This window comes from Hylaeus anthracinus, unplaced genomic scaffold (genome assembly GCF_026225885.1).
Source record: "Hylaeus anthracinus isolate JK02 unplaced genomic scaffold, UHH_iyHylAnth1.0_haploid 11981, whole genome shotgun sequence".
NCBI lineage: Eukaryota > Metazoa > Arthropoda > Insecta > Hymenoptera > Colletidae > Hylaeus > Hylaeus anthracinus.
In genome coordinates this window covers 4421782-4438574 of record NW_026534329.1, presented here as the reverse complement: position 1 = coordinate 4438574, position 16793 = coordinate 4421782, and the positions used below count along the sequence as shown (strand labels likewise).

The following is a 16793-nucleotide window of genomic DNA, read 5'->3' as shown; positions in this document are numbered from 1 at the left end:
TACGATTTTGGAGTTTTCATATTTCTATGAAATGTGTATAGAAATACTATTTTCATATGTATGAAAATTTCATCCGGCACTCAAATTCCGTAATGAATGTCTTGCACCCTTTAATTGAAATAAATCTAAGTAAATCCATTGACTCACACTGTACCAAGAAATAAGAAGAACAATCAGATAAATATCTTTCTCATGAAAAGAAATATCTTTTGTATTACAAAACCATCTTACAATCTGTAACGAACTACTTGCACCCTTCAGTTTAAATAAATCTAAATAAATTCCCAGATTCACACTCTACCAAAAAATAAAAAGAACAATATTCCAACGAAGTACATTTGCTACTCATAGAAGAATCACACCGCAAACAATTACCTTTCGAGAGACTCGTCCCTGATCTTGTAATCATCGTTGACGACGTTGCTCAGAACAACCTCCGGCTCCTCTATAGACTCTTGGTCCTTGAAGTATCCACGCTGATAGCTCTCAGCTCTGGATATAGGTTGCGGGGCGCTGAAGTTCTGTGCATAGCTGCCTCTCTTCTGGTAAGAGTCCGTCCTGGTCAGAGGTGGTTTGAAAGGTTCCTGCGTGGTCGACGAGAAAGAATCCTTCCTCGGCGGCTGAACGTAGGAACCCCTTCTGCTGTAGGACTCTTCGGGGAAGTGATCGGAAGCGTAGGAATCTCCCCTGGTGAGTTTCGGTTTCTGTGAGTGCTGGCTGTGCTGAGAAGAGTGCTGACTGAGCTGGCTCTGGTGCGACAGCTGGGAGTCCTTCCTCTGCGGCTCCTTGGGAATGATCTCTGGGTACTCCTCGTCTTCGATGGTCTCCTCCTGGTAGGACTCGGTTCTGACCAGTCGTTTCCCGTTCGCCGTGGTAGTGGTGTGAACCATCGCCGTCACCGTCATGCTGGTCGTGACGTGATTGGACGTTACGTGGTTCGCTATTGTCGTCACAGGCTGGACAGTGGTCGGTGGAGACTCGATCAAAGAAGGAGCAACAGGGATGGAGTCACCAGCTGTCGAGTACTCGATTCCTATCTTCTGCTGAATGCTGCTCATCGAACTCACGACGGTGTCGATGGACTCCTTCAGCTCGTCGTCTCTGGACTCCAAGGAGTCGGTGTTTTGTTGCACGAGCGGACTAGGCTCGTGCCTCTCGAGTTTCTTCCGTCTCATTAATCCTACCGCCGACACCTCTTGACTCTCTTGGGAACCGTAGAAGTACTCAGGCTCGGTGGACTGGTATCCATTGGTTCTCGTCTGACCTCTCGGCGTGGTCACCGACAACTCCGGCACTTCGCTCTGTCTCCTTTCCGTGCTGGCAACTGGACTTTCCTTGTACCTCTCTTCGAACGATCCTTGGTAAGAGCCGTGATACGAATCCTCGTACTGATCGTGATAGTCCTGGTACTGATCTTGGTAATCGTTCTTGTACGGCGCAGTGATGGGTTCCTCCTTGGTGTACGGTGGCTGGTAATCGACGTAATCTTTCTGCTTCTCATACGCATGCTCGTAATTGCTTTGCGACGTGACGGGTACTTGTTGATTGTAAGTGTCTTGTTGATTGTAGGTGTCTTGTTGATTGTACGTATCCTGTTGGTTGTAGGTGTCTTGTTGGCTATAGGTGTCCTGTTGATTGTAGGTGTCTTGTTTGTTGTATACATCTTGTTGATTGTAAACATCCTGTTGGTTGTAAGTATCTTGTTGGTTGTAAGTATCCTGTTGGATGTAAGTGTCTTGTTCATTGTATGTGCCCTGTTGTTTGTATGTGTCTTGTTGATTGTACGTATCCTGTTGGTTGTAAGTATCCTGCTGACTGAAGCTATCACGTTTAACGTAAGTGTCCGGTTGACTGAAGCTATTACGTTTAACGTAAGTGTCCGGTTGACTGAAGCTATCACGTTTAACGTAAGCGTCCGGTTCACTGAAACTATCACGTTTAACGTAAGTGTCCGGTTGACTGAAGCTATCACGTTTGACATAAGTGTTCGGTTGAGTGAAGCTATCTCGTTTAACGTAAGTGTCCTGTTGATTGTAAGCGTCCTGCTGACCGTAGCTCTCCTGCACGCTGTAAGGTTCCTGATTGTATGTGCTCTGTTTATACGTGTTCTGAGTGTACGTGCCCTGATTGTACGCGTCCGGATAAGTTTTCTGATAATCCGTCGACGTATTTATATTGTACTGTGAATCGTATTGCTCTGGTTGATACTGATTGTATGTATTCGTCACGTTGTTTTGGTCGTATACGCTCGACGGCACAGGCACCTCGTAATCACCGTATTGCTCTTGGTACGCGTCCTTCTGGTAAGCGGGCGTCGTCTTCCTGTCCTCGTGGACGTTGTTCTGCTCGTAGCCCATAATCGGATAATTATCTTCGTTACTAGTTTTCCTATACTGATCGCTGGGTTGGCTAGTGTACTGATCGTTCGGCTGACTGGCGTTCGGATATGTCATCTCCTGATACGTTTCCTGATAAACTTGCGCGTTCTGTTGAACGTAAGGCGTTTGGTACTCGTCCTTGTACGAGTTCTGCAAGTACGTTTGATCGTAGGGATCCTGCGTGGGTGGCTCTTGATACGAGCGACCGTACTGATCGGCGATTTGAGGCGTGTAGCTGGACCCGTATTGGGTTTCTTCGGGGTACTGGGCCTTCACGGGGGCGCGAATCTGATCGTAACCACCCTGATCGGCGCTGTATATGCTGTCAATGTAGGTGTCCTGAGGTAAGTTGTCTTGGCTGCGATAAGCGTAATTATAGTCCTCGTTGTATTCAGACTTGTAGTAGCTCTCCTCGGAGGGCGTTCGTGTCTTTGGCAGTTGCCTGCTCGGCGTGGCAGGTAAGGAGGCAAGCTTACGACTGATAATAATGTTGCTGGGTTTTGTTGGTGTCGGAGGTAGTTTCTTTCCCGTCCCTTCCTGTCGGGACGTCGGTCGTTGTTGAGGTTGGAGTGGTTTTCGACGACGGGTACTATGGCCACTGCGGAAAAATATCTCGTTAGTGTCGTGAAAATTCAGAAATCTCTCTTGCGATACGTGAGAGATATTTCAGGGAGTAATTTAGCACTTGGGAGCTACGAGGAATGTTTGTATCGATGTATATCCTATTTGATTCTGTTAATTTTATTTTTATTATTAGCAAGAAGAACGGTTTTATAACGTGTATGCCTGTTGAAAATGTCGAGGTACTGTGTTACAGAATTGAGCTATTATATTTTCAAGAGAGCGTTCAGATCAATGGCAAACATGTGTGCCTTGAAATGTCAAATAGTCACTTTAAACTGAGGTACTTAAATCATACGTTTATACGAATGGATTCGATTATTTTCAGGTGCTGAATCAATCCCTGAAATACAATACTTCCAACGTATAGCAGGATACCATGTATAAACTGTTCGTCGCTTTTTTTGGAAAATGATTCTGACCTTCTGTTACTAAAATATTAATAAGTCATTAGATCACCGACGAAACAATGGTGGTATAGCATCGAAATCATTTTCCAAGGGAGCACGACTTACACGCGAATGCCTCCGATGCTTCAATTAGAGACGACATTTTTAAGATTAAAAAAAAAAAAGGAGAGAAAGGAGCTATAGTAATACCTGTAATTGAGTTCATCAGATTCGTAACTGCGTTGTCTGATGACCGTTGGTCTATAATCTGGTCGATGAATACCGATGCTAGATGCAGGCCTCTGTGGAAGCGTTTTTCTATTCCGTTTGTTCTCATAATAGGTACTTGTTCCTAAATACCACTTCCCTCCGCTGTCCCACTGTCTGTCCTCGTCGTCTTGACCGTACCTAGCGTGGCGAATAATGTCAGTTGTAACGTAGGATGGAAAAACCGATACGTATCGCGCTAATAATAGCGCGGGACTGAATGAAAGACCGATAATATTCAGAAACACTTGCCTTTCATCTTGATAAGTGTATCCCGTGATGCTATCGTAGTACTCATTGTATCTGATATCCGTCTGGCATTCTGGATACGTGGCACTCATTTTCCCGACTCTCCCGTCGCTACAGTAGTCATCGGCGTAATAAGAGTGATCGTCGTATAAAGTCATCTGCCTTTCCAACGATGGCCGTCTATGAGGACCTGTTCGCACATGTAAACGAAACAATCTGTAGTCTGGAATGACAATGGTCGCTATCGTATGAAAATGGTTAGTGATACATCAGGTATTGCAAGTTAATATTTGAGATATTCTGAAATATTCTGTATTTTGCAGTATTATGCTGTAATGGTGCTGAAATGTTCTGTATTTTGCAGTATTATGCTTTAAAATCCATAATTTTTGAAATTTTGAAGTATCCTTCGAGATACGTTCAAGTATCGCTAAAGACTGCAACGTATTCAAATTTGCACAAAATCTGTAATGCTGTTCCTTTTAATGGAATGGCCCAAAGCGTTCACAGAGTGAAACATGAATGAACGTTACCTCTTCGTCTAGAGGAGCCCGTCGTGGTGCTAGGATAGTACTCCGTGTCGCTGTAGATCCTTGTTTCGTCGACTCTTGTGCCATGGTAGTCGTAACCCTCGCTGTACCAGCCGTCTTGGCTGAAATAAGGGTGAAACGGTGAGACAAAGTCGTGAATTCAGACGAGAGCGATAGAAGCGTAGACGAAATATGACCCGAGATTAATGACGATGCTCGGTGGGAGTATAGTTGGCAAAAAGACACCTCCATTCGACTTCTCTGATAGCCGCAGCGACACTGACTGCACCATGCAACTACCTGTGGATGTTCAGTGCATTCTCTGCGACCCATTAAACGCGGACTATTATCTTAATCTGTGATGAAATTCTCTATCTAGCTTCTTCGGATTCTGTTCGACCAACTCTGTTGAAACGTGAGTGTGTGTCTGTGTGTGTACTGTGATCTCCCTTCGTTTCGTCGTGAAAGAAGTTGAAGCAAACTGCGATCTTGTTCGGAACTATGAACGCGAAATAAACCAGCGGTGAAAGGACCGTAGTCGCGTGATTGCGACCAACTAAGCTATAAGAATGTTTGCACTATTCTGTGATCGAACACAACGTGCCTGATTGCGTACATACGGTGAGTAACTTGTGTATTTGGACAGTTCCACATTTTTATTTTGTCGCATTATATAATAACCTCACCTACGACGAAGGAGTAATTATGTACATACATAAATATTCGTACCCTCTATGTGTATTGAAAAAGTTTGACTAAATTAAATAATAGGTTTGATATTACCGAGTAAATTTTTTATTGTAAATATGTATATGAATAAGTTTATACATGTATATATGTATATACACATCAACGTATTTACACAAACATACACTTGGAAACATCAAACTTACCATTAAATTTAAACAAATTTCTTCGGTAGACACAAAGGGTACGAATATTTATGGGACCGAGTATATAAAGTAATTATGGTGCATATTGTATTAAAACTTTGAGTCGAGTTAACGAAAGTATAAAATTTATTAATGAAATTCATAAAAATATTATATCTCAAAGATGCCACAATTATATTTTTGTTAACTAGACTGTTAATGCTATATATACTTTGGTTACTTTACCTCTCATCGCAGGCAAAATTCTAAAGCTACATAGTAAAAATGACAAAGTGCCCGAATATCAAAAGTTAGCCGTACGTATATATGGAAAAGCTAGAAAGTTGCCAGTGCGCCAAGACACGGGATCAAACTAACGGTGTGGCACGCTAATGGAAAAAAAACAAGGTTTGCTAGATGAATCGTGTGATCGAACATTCGATAAAATGCGATGAAAAATCGATTGAAATTTCTCACGAAATTTGCTGAGGGTACACGTTTCGTACCTGTCCTCGTAATCCCACGTGTGCTTCCGTCGTCTGTATCAGGCAGAAAACAATAAACGATTTGGTTCAAGTTCGTCGCGATTCACGACCAGGGTCGCACAACAGAGCTTGAAAATTGAATTTACACCGCGTAACGGCAACAGAGAAACGAAAATATCGAAAGTAGTATCTCGGCAAAGTGCACGACCCTGTTGATGCGATATAATAATTGATTTGAAAAATTAAACATAGTTCTAGTAAATTGCAGATAAAGTGTTAGAAGAAGAGAAGAGAAGAGAAGAGAAGAGAAGAGAAGAGATTTACTATCTGTTTCGCTACGAGTCTTGTAAATTGAAGTCACGCTAAAGGTAGAAGTATAATTGTAAGTGAGAACTGTTACTTCATGTAACGTGTGGTACTCTATATATCGAATCTGTGTGTACATTGTGCTTTTAAGGCTCGTAAATGTGAAAATACCTGTATTCCTTATAGTGTCTTGGTCTACTATTGTAGAAGAGTGGCTCGGAAGGTTCTGAAGCGTGCTGAGACTGAGAATACCTTTGCGGTGGACCTTCTTCGGGGTACGGTTCATCGTAACGTGGACTATGGCCTGATCCACCGTAACTTCCGTAATTACTCGGAGCTAGTCTGCTTCCAACTGTGGCTGGAATCTGGTGACACAAACGATTCTTCCGTTAGTTTCTTCTCTTCATTGGTAACTTCCACGAATTACTATACCACGAAACGCGATTTCCTTAAGAAACCTTTGACACTATACTGGTTAAAGTGAATTCATTCTTATTTTACTCGAGTAGTAGCACGACGCTCGAATAACTTAATTTTTTTATATTCATAATGAGTCAATTTTGTCTTGTTTGGTATCATTCCAAAATTAAATGTATCTAATTCTAAAGCGGTCGAAATAAATTAACGCTTTACTTTTAAGCGGCGAACTATTCACCATAAATATTCTAAGCCTTTCAATTTTCCAGTATAGTTACATCTAAACTAAATTTTCGATTAAGCAATTTTGCTTGGAAGCTTAGCGACTAATGAATAAAGGTGTCGAATTGTCATCAATACCTGATGATCATCCCTCTCGTAGCTATTTTCTCTCGAGGTCTCGAGAGATCTTTGAGGGGTGGCCAACTGGTTTGCAGCGGTACGAAATTGCGAAGCCGAGCTGTTCGCGCCTTGTCCGCCTACTGGATAATTCAAATCCGACGTGTAGTCTGAGTCCTCCGAGTAGCCCGCTGAAAGGTAATGAAAATTTCAATCGAAGACAGAAGCAGGACAAACTACTCAAAACAATCGTCATCCTTTCATGGTCACAGAAACGATTCGTTAATTTTCAACGGAAATCGCTTTTCCTAACGATCAACTGAAAAACACAATTCGCAAGTCGCCTTCGTCTCCATAAAATTAAACACACGCGCGACGATCAAGCGACAAATTCTCCCCCGAAAAATTAACGATCCATCCATAAATAATATTTCTTGGAAAATCGAGGCGTTACAACGAAAACCGTGCGTCGTTCGTTCCAACGATTTTCACCGAAATGGATACGCATAAACGACGAAAAGAGAATGTAAATACGAACGACGGACGTCATTGTGTATTTCTCTCCGTTTTTCTGTTTCCCAGTGGAATTTCGGAGCCATTGTCCGGATAATCCGTCGCGACGTTTTTGAAAATTTCCCCGAAGTGGAATTGGTCGATATTGGACGAATTCGAGAATGGAAACAGTGCAACAGCGGGATGTAGATAGAAATAGTTAATAACCATGCGAATTTTTTTATTAACATCCATGTAATTGACGTGTCAGGGGGGGGGTGGAGTTCGGTATATTTTTTTTTGGGGGTTGAGGGGGGTGATACAATTGGAGATCCACAAACGGGGAGAGCGAAAATAGATGGATCGAATACAATTCATTTTTTTTTTTTTACAAAAAGCAAGGTGAAAAAGGTATGAAATTTCCATCATGCCAAAGATGTGGTGATCATTGATGGCGAGAGAATTGTAAACGGAGGTGAAACTCTTAGGGGTAAGTTACCGACGACTTTCGATGGTCGATAACCATAACAGGAGCGACGTTTCATACTACGCTTGTCAGCCGATGTTATCCACGCGTACGCTCCATGGATAATGCAATTGCTATTGCATTAAACGTTCTTATGGTCGCTGATCGCAAATAAAAAAAAAACTAGCATTGCGTTGAATCAATTTTTAGGCGAAAAGCTAGCTGGAACCTTCTCTAGCCGCGCCAAAATAGCATTCGAGCGAACACATTCTGAAAATTGGGAATCAAAAATGTTTCAAAAGAACTGTAAAAGTAATCGTTGTTGCGATACCAGTACAGACTGACTCGAAAATAATTGAACTATTTCGAAAATGTATTTGAAAGTTTATTTGGGACTGAATATGGTCCCTAAAAGGTGAGAGTGTGTTTATAACACTTAATCAATAATACATTTTCGAAAGTGTTTAGTTCTTTTTGAATCAGCTTGTACAAATATTCAAATTTGTGGTTGGACATAAAATTAACAGAACACTTACCAGTGATACCGTTTTACACAATTAAACGAAAAGTGTAAAAAAAGTGCAATAAATTAAAAAATTAAATTCTTTCCAGTTTCAAAGAAACGATGTACTTTATCATGATTTTTTTAAAATATTTACTGTAGCAAGTTTGAAATTTATTTTCATATAGTTTTACCATTTTTTAACACACTGTTTATTAGACACATTTACTAATGTGACTTTATTGTCAGTTATTTTGTACGTACAGTACCAGTGTTGAACAAAAATACCACAAAAACAAACAAAGAGGTGCCACAAAATAAAATTGTATAATTACTTAAGCAGTATGTTTACTTTTCAGCTGCCAATTTAAAACGAACTCATAAATTCCACGAATGACGCTCGTTAATTACAAATTGCACGTATACAGGGTGTCCCAGGATTCGTAGTATGAGCAGGGAAGGAATGATTCTTCGTATAGAAACAAATCAAAAATTTGAAGTCAAATTTTATAAAGATCAGAACATTCCAATTTCTAAAAATAATCTGGAATATATTTTAAACATTTTTATTCCTAGATTCGAGTGATATGTTCTGTCTGTGTAAATTTATATCCAGCGACGAAGACTACAGATAAAAATGTCGAAGCGTCGAAATGAATTTATGAATGAAACGTGTCTTCCTCGTTGACGGAAACCTATATAACAAAATGTTTCACATTTCAATTCGTTTTTGCGTAAATCATCCCCTTCTCAGCGGTACCACGATTGCCAGAGGCACCCTGCGTACGCAATCCGTCGCGACCAAAAAAAAAAAGGAAACTCAAAAACAGCGCAAGCGACGACGCACGGAGTAATCGAGTCAAGAGTAGCAATTGATCTGGGACATTCCCTTCGTGTCAGAGAGTATTCGAATAAAACAGCAGCCACATAAACTGTAACTTGGCGAGTACTTACAGTGGCCTATATTGTACAATATCTGTCGTCGTGCCTGTTCGACTCGTGCTTCCTGGTCCATCATGTTGTTCAGCATTTCCAGCTTCCTCTGCAGATCCGCCGTCTCCGTGTTCTTAGGGTCTTTCGGAAAGATAGACATTGGGTGGGGATATTGTTAATCGCGAGTCTCGACGATCTCTACTGTCTCTAATCTGCACCGATTGCGTTTCAATTTTTCTTTCAGTTTTTCAATTATTTCCCCTATCGTACAGTCCAGTCACTCTGGATTTAATTAACAGGAGGTTACCAAAATCGTTTTGTCCAGCTAATTGCAAATACTTCTGTTAAGCACTTACAAGTAATATGGAAGATGTTCAATTATTTTTTATAAAAAGTTTCTTTGGGTGTATCCAAACATTATTTATTGCAGGAACAGTTTTATTATCAAAAATGAAGATGTGGAAATTCTCTGTGAAAATTATCTTCCAAATATGCCACATGCCATCAGTCACATAAGTATTCATCCCCTCTACAGAAGAAATTCGACTAAATTAAATGAAAGAGTTGATGTTTCCGAATAAAATTTTCATTCTGAATTATACACATTTAATTTGGACTACTCAGAATACTCATGACACCGTAACTGCACAATTTTTTACATATTATCTGTAAGAACCGAATAAATATATACGCAACAACTTAGCTTGACAAAACTATTCCCATGATAAAATTCGAAGTGACTGGACCAATGGGTACCCGAATGAAAACGAGGTGGAAAATGGTGCCTCGATTCGTCCGCGTATCTACCACTGTGCGACGCTACAGTTTCTAATGAGCTTACGGGGCAGGAGCGCCGTCGGAGTTTTTACGCCTCCGATGGACGCGAATCAAGCAGTATGCGCCGTCTTAAAAGGAAACTCGTGTCACGCGTTTCATATGCATTACGAGTCCGCGATTGTCGAGCACCGTACACGTTGCTTGGAGGCTGGATGGGATAAAGTGTGCCGCGGATCGCAAGGGGGCCATTAATCATACCATGATGCCGCTTTATGGTTCAGGATTTGAAACAAATTCGAAGAAATTTCGTCTAATCTAATACCGTCGAGCCGGCCACGTAAACGCGAGGCGATACATCACCGTATGAAGTATCTTTGTAGATGTACATTGTTCGAGAGTCATCAATTTCTGTCACTTGGACGAAACTTCGCCGGGTTTTTACTTCAATGTTCGCGTTTCTTTCGATTCTTTTGAATTATCTAGGTATTTCGAATAACAGTAGAATTTTTATTTCCATTTTTATTTTAAATGGCGTTTGAAATATGTTTTATCATTTTCATCTCAGATTTTATTTTGAGCGAGGAATAGTACAAAGATCGGGGTTGATGATTTGAGTTGCACCGATGTTTTTCAACCCTTTGCACTCCACTGACGCCGCTACAGCGACATAATGCGTACCTCAATTCAGTTCAAGTTTTATTTATACATATTAACACGCATTGAATCAATAATATAAAATGATACATAAAAATTAATTCATATACAATCTTCTATTAAAGTATGATTATTTTACAGTCTTGGACAAGCTCTTATTCATTTAAAATTATGAAAATATTAAACTTCTTTTGTATTTTCATTCACACTTTTCTGCTTGAAATAAATTGTTACACACGTTCGTATACTAATTTGGTAAACTCTTGTTACATGATAATTTACAGAATTCAATTGTCTGTTGAGCAATACACAAAATTCTCGTGTGTGCAAAGGATTAATCACCGTGGGAGATCGTATCCAAATACGAAATTTCACGAGTGTAAAAACCGAGCGTAATAAATTCGAATCAATTAGAGCCATAAGTGGGATCCAACTTGGCGCGATTAGCCGTTAATTATCGCGCGATAAGTCGCCGGACCCTTGACATTCTGAAAAGTTCGCGTACAATTACCGCACGCCACCGCTGTCTAATTTATCCTGAACCATAATTATATGCCGCTGCACAGGCATATTCTAAGCCGCGTAAATTGACCTGCGGTCTTGCTCGCTTCAGCGGTTTATTAATATCGCAGCCGAATGAAGTATAGCTCGTGTCGTCCTTTAGAGATTTCCTCGTAACGCGGAGTGGGTGGATATACGCGGCGCGCTGATGCGAGAGCTTAACAACGATTTATTATGCAACCCCGCCGACGCAACCCTTTTGCTGGCCAGGCTTAAGAAAGAGGAGCGGAAACGTCTATCCAACCTACGGGAGACATTCGCGATCTTCTAAATTCAGACAATTTTCAAACGTTAACCCATTTAGTGCTGACCCAAGAAATTGAAACGAGAAATACCGAGCTTAAGGGAAGCAGTTGGTAGAGACGATAGAAACAATATTACAAGTTATTACTCTCGTCGTTTAATTCTACATTACCAGTCGATTAAACTAATTCCGTATCATCCAGAGAGGTTGAGGTATATTTTATGATATCATAATTGGATTAACTACTAAACGCGTCCAACCGAGTTAAAACTTGTACTCGTGCAGGCTATACCTGCCGACGTCGATATATCGTTGTTCGGCACTAAAAGGGTTAAATTTCTCCTCTCAAGAGTGTATTATACACGGTGGTGGTATTATTTTTACACGATATGGTATCTAATCTTCTTTCTCTCGTGTAAATTTCTATGCTATTATCAAGTGTGTACAAATTGGGATTTTGCACATTAATTATAGAAAGAAATGTGTAAAGATTTTGTAGAAACAGAGTAGTGCATTTACAATATAAAACCACTTTTTGTTGGTGCCATAATATTTTTTTGATAGGATAAAGTCAGCAGGACCAATTAACAGATTCAAATTTCATAAGAAAAGTGACGAGACCACGCTTTTCAATTCGAATAAATCTCGCATCTCATACTAATACCCACAAAATCAGTACGATATAAATATCGAAGAAAAAAATGAAGAAAGCAACTACATAAAAATCATCAAATTTTCTACAATAATTATTTCTTCATAGTCTTCTATAAATATAATATGGACCTAATAATAAAAGTTGCAATTTTTGTTTAAACTCTTCGACATCTTTTACCCTTCCGGAGCTATTTCACAACGAAGAAGAATCTGCGTGTTCTCCAAAGGGTGGTTTCATCCCCGAAACCGTATGATGGCAGCAACGAAAGATGGTTTCGAGTTAGGGATGAGCTACTCAGCTCGCACGCAATTTGTTTGAAAATGAAAGAGGAGCAGGAAGGTCTGCGTCGTCTAGCCGACTTAGCAAACCGCTCTTGAACAGGATGCATCGATATCCCGCCTCGCGGCGTTCGTCTCACGGTTTCGAGGGGTAACTTGGTCCGCTGGAACTTCGAGCAGCTACTTCTAACTCGATATTTGCGTCGGAGGCGGAAGCAAAACTAGCAACTTAAGCCCTAAATGGAAACTACGTACGCGTACGCTGCCGATCATAAGTTCGCAAACGCTTCTCGGGTACTTTGAACTTCTGGTCAATCGACGTGTCTCTAGTTCACCTTTCTTTTCCAGTGTTAAAAGTGGGTCATCGAAGTTCGTCGAAGTTCAACTTTCTTAATTTTGTTACAGCATTTCAAAAAACATTGAGCATTTCGCAATTGTTATTTACACGTTTGGACTTCTGGTGAATATTTATATATTTTATTCTTTTTAATGATTTTCATTCTATTTAGTTAATGACCAGATGTTCATTGTGTTTGCTCGAGTTTCAGATTCGGTTTTCATCTTTTGTAGAGAAAAATATGATCTAGAGTAATAATGAAACTAACTTTTGTAGACTGAAGACCTCAACCAGAAGTTCATTCTGAAAGCAGTTGCATTTTTCTCCAATACACATGCTATTTGTTTGGATGCAAAAAGTGTTTCGCATCCATATTTGATGTCGTCGCCATTGTTGAATTACCTCAGCTCGAAAATTGCGTAAATTTGAAAGAAAGTAATTTAAAGAGTGGAATTTATTTCAGATGCGTTGCAATTTTAATCATAAGATTATCTTTTTATTTTCAATAATGGCGCAAGACAGCAAAACGTTGTTTATTTTCGTAACTCATTCGAAAAATGAACGAACCAAATAATGAAAACGCAAATGAATGCAAGGTATGCTCTCGTAATCAGCACAAACAAGCGTTACAACATTGTGTTAATAAATTAATAAATTGCAGAATATTTTCTTGGTAAATATTTAGCCATCGAATGCTTTGATTTAAATAAACGTTGTACTTTATGTTTTCAAACACTGAGCAATTATGCCTTACTAATTGTTCCACAATTTCTTTCTTTAATAATTTGACTTATTATTTACAGAAATACACAAAAGGTCAAACATGTTTTGGTTAAATGATTGAAATACGTATGTGACAAGAGCATAAGTATCGCTATAAATGGAAGGAAAGTAAGTATTACTTTAGTTGAGTAAACTATGATTAATAGAACCTCACTGTTATTGTTCGTTATTTATTCAACAGTATCCAGCCATCCAGAAAGATACACCAGTTATGGTACAAAACTTTCCAGGTCTGTAGGTGGACGCTTCAGCGGAGCTTAGTCAGCAAACTATACCCGTGCTGTTATATTTAACGATTACTCTCCTTTCTTATCTACAAAATTATATTATATTACTTCCGTCGCAGCAACACCCTTTTGCACTACAGGTGTAATGACTTTTAATACTTATGACAGTTTTTGTTGTAAAACTACGAATGTTGAATATCACTTGCTCCTTCTCCAGAAAAGTTGAACACAGTTTTAATTGATTTAATTATAAGTTTTTGATTTTTCTTATGTTTTATATAACTCGCGTAGCCTTGTATTTGGTTTTATATTGCGTTAGTAAATTAATTACTTTTACCACAACGCTACACGCTGCGCTCACACAGTTTTAATGTAAAAACCCCAATTTCATTTTATCATTATAAAATTCGATTTATTCTCATCTCGTTCGTAAATTTACGTTTTATTTTTAATTTGTAATTTTCAGTAATTTCCTGTTGCATTCTCGCAATATTCATTTGAAAAGTTACTATTTCAATTTTTTATTTAAAAATTCTCTCCGTTTTGTATTTTGTCAACGATTTATATTTAATGAAAACATTTTCAAGTTTTGTAACGACGGAATATGCAATGTTATGTTTTATCATCAAAGTAATTGAAAATTATCCCAGTTTGATAGTCAGTTTGTATAAAGTCTCTAATCAAGGCTGAAACTTATGCCTTAAACTATTTTTATCATTAGATTACGAAAGTTCTTCAAACGTATTCCCCATTATTGTAAAAAAATTAATACTTTTGTCCCTAGTTTTTGAATTCCAAAGAGAAACCACACGCAAGGCCCGAAACATTTAAATATCGCATATATTATCCGCGATGGCTATGTCGAATATGTGAGAAATAAATATTCAAACTTTTATTCTGCATGCTCGTTGAATTATGAAGTGGCGCAATCTGGTTTCCATGTCGTGAAAGTTTTAACCAGACGATTAAGGATTCAGATTTCGATTATTTCCGTGGCTGACCCACTTTGTTTACTGTTTTCCTTCTAACAGTAGCCGAGCGTTTAGAAAGCAACCTATGCAAAATTTATTCCGTCTGGCTAGTTTTCCTCCGACGATCTGACGACGGACTATCGATTCTATACAATTTCTATCGATTAAAACGAATGGGACGTTCAGTAAAAGAATACTCCTCAGGAAAGTTGCAACAAACTGACCAACGAACATACACTTCAATAGCAAATATAATACAAATTCAAATCACAAAGTAAGTTATTATTCTTGACGCTTTATCAATGTCTTTTACAAGCTTATCGAAGTTCCCAGTTCGTAATAATAGTAACGTTATTCTTTGAATGTTGCAGTTAATGAATTAACGGGTATTTATTAATAGACTACTTAGTAAATTTAACTCCTTTCGGGGAAACGTACTGTGCATGTGTATCGTGGCTTGAAACGCAACCTAGTCACGCGAATGTTACTTTTATTGTCGCCATTCGGGCTCGTGTATCATTCGACTAAATTATTACTCACCCGTTTCAAGAAAATTGGCATTCGACGAGCTTAGAGTTGCGTGAATCGCGAAGTTGCAAATGATCAATTTCAGCGTGACGTAACTCGAGGATAATGAGAAAGCAGTTCTGCTACAAAGTTCTTTTTAAATTTAATTTTTAACCGAGCAGTGCAATTTCATCAAACCAATTTTAGTTGCAAGTACATAGTGTGAGTAAGTATAGAAGTATGTAGTTTATTAATTCCCATCAGCACAAGAAGTTTCTTTGATACAATAATCATAGAAATTTTTAAAAATTATTCTTTCATCAACGAGGATACCGAGATTACTTTTAGAAGTTAATGCATTTCAGTTATCCAACGAAATAATTACAATATGTATATTACAGGATTAAGAAAACTCTAGATGACACGACTCTTCGACGCATTCAGTGCACCTTGCTACTCTGATTAAAATGAATATTTCTACTAAATAAATAAGTGATAGAATATATGAGTAATTAATACACGATATGGTAAAGAAATTAAATGAATTCATTCGTCAGTAATTCCAACAAGTGAACAGCGACACACTCGGCAGTCAATGCTTCTCAATTATCCAGGAAAATAATTACAACAGCACGCCGTCGAACACGATTGAGTAAACGAACTGTTAACGATCATTAAGGACGAAGACCGAGAAAACCCTTTTCAAACCGATGAGAGACCGTCTGGGAGTCCTAATCCCCCGGTTCTCGACAAAAATCTCTCGTAATAATATCAGAAGAAGCGTAATACGACGCCGCGAGCCCATTAAACTCGGATTTGAAGTAAGCAAAAAGGGAAAAAAAAAAGGAAACGAACTCGATGGTCTCGAGCGCGACCGTGACCCACATATTTTGCGTTCCAACCCCTTCTAACACCCTCGGCCAGCACGTACGACCCGCGGTATCCACCAACATACACAGTGTGACCATAATGGCTTCAAGCTGAACAAATTAAATTTCATCGTTTTTCCTTGCTCGTATTTATTGGCTGTAATAATAAATCTCGATATTTGATATCAACACTGTAGCTTTAAATAGCGCAGATATGACACAAATTATCATCATTTATGATCACAACATCTTTTAGATTTAAAAAATATATAATATTAAAGAAAGCTGCATATTTGTACGTCAAAATCAATTTTCAGGTAAAGATTACTTTGGTTTGGTATTCGATTGAAGTAACAGTCTATTTAAAATTCGTTTCTCAAGAGGCTAACATGGCAAAAAATTACGAACAATAATGGTTGAGCAATTCAGATACTGGAAAAACGACATTTTATATGCACTAACTTAATAAATTGAAGGAACCATGTCTATCGAAGAAGTTTAATTAAATTAAACGATAGTTTTGATATCGCCAAATGAATTTTTTACGAATGAACATACACTTGAAAGCACCAAACTTGCCATTTAATATAAACAAATTTCTCCAGTAAACAAATAGGGTACGAATACTTATGGGAGCGACTGTATATTACGTAAATATACAGAAAATCGACAAGTGTTTCCAAG

General features: G+C 38.9%; 1 protein-coding gene across 1 annotated transcript in view; it reads right to left on the bottom strand.

Annotated features, from left to right (window-relative positions):
* Positions 1-16793, bottom strand: part of LOC128885520 (uncharacterized) — a 132773-nt gene that overhangs the window by 17467 nt on the left and 98513 nt on the right. Inside the window, exons 6-13 of the mRNA XM_054139603.1 lie at positions 9268-9387; positions 6875-7044; positions 6269-6462; positions 5813-5845; positions 4438-4556; positions 3908-4094; positions 3599-3796; positions 376-2976 (exon numbers count right to left, since the gene is read on the bottom strand). Of these exons, the coding sequence (XP_053995578.1) occupies positions 376-2976; positions 3599-3796; positions 3908-4094; positions 4438-4556; positions 5813-5845; positions 6269-6462; positions 6875-7044; positions 9268-9387 (3622 nt within the window). The remainder of the gene's footprint in view (positions 1-375; positions 2977-3598; positions 3797-3907; positions 4095-4437; positions 4557-5812; positions 5846-6268; positions 6463-6874; positions 7045-9267; positions 9388-16793) is intronic.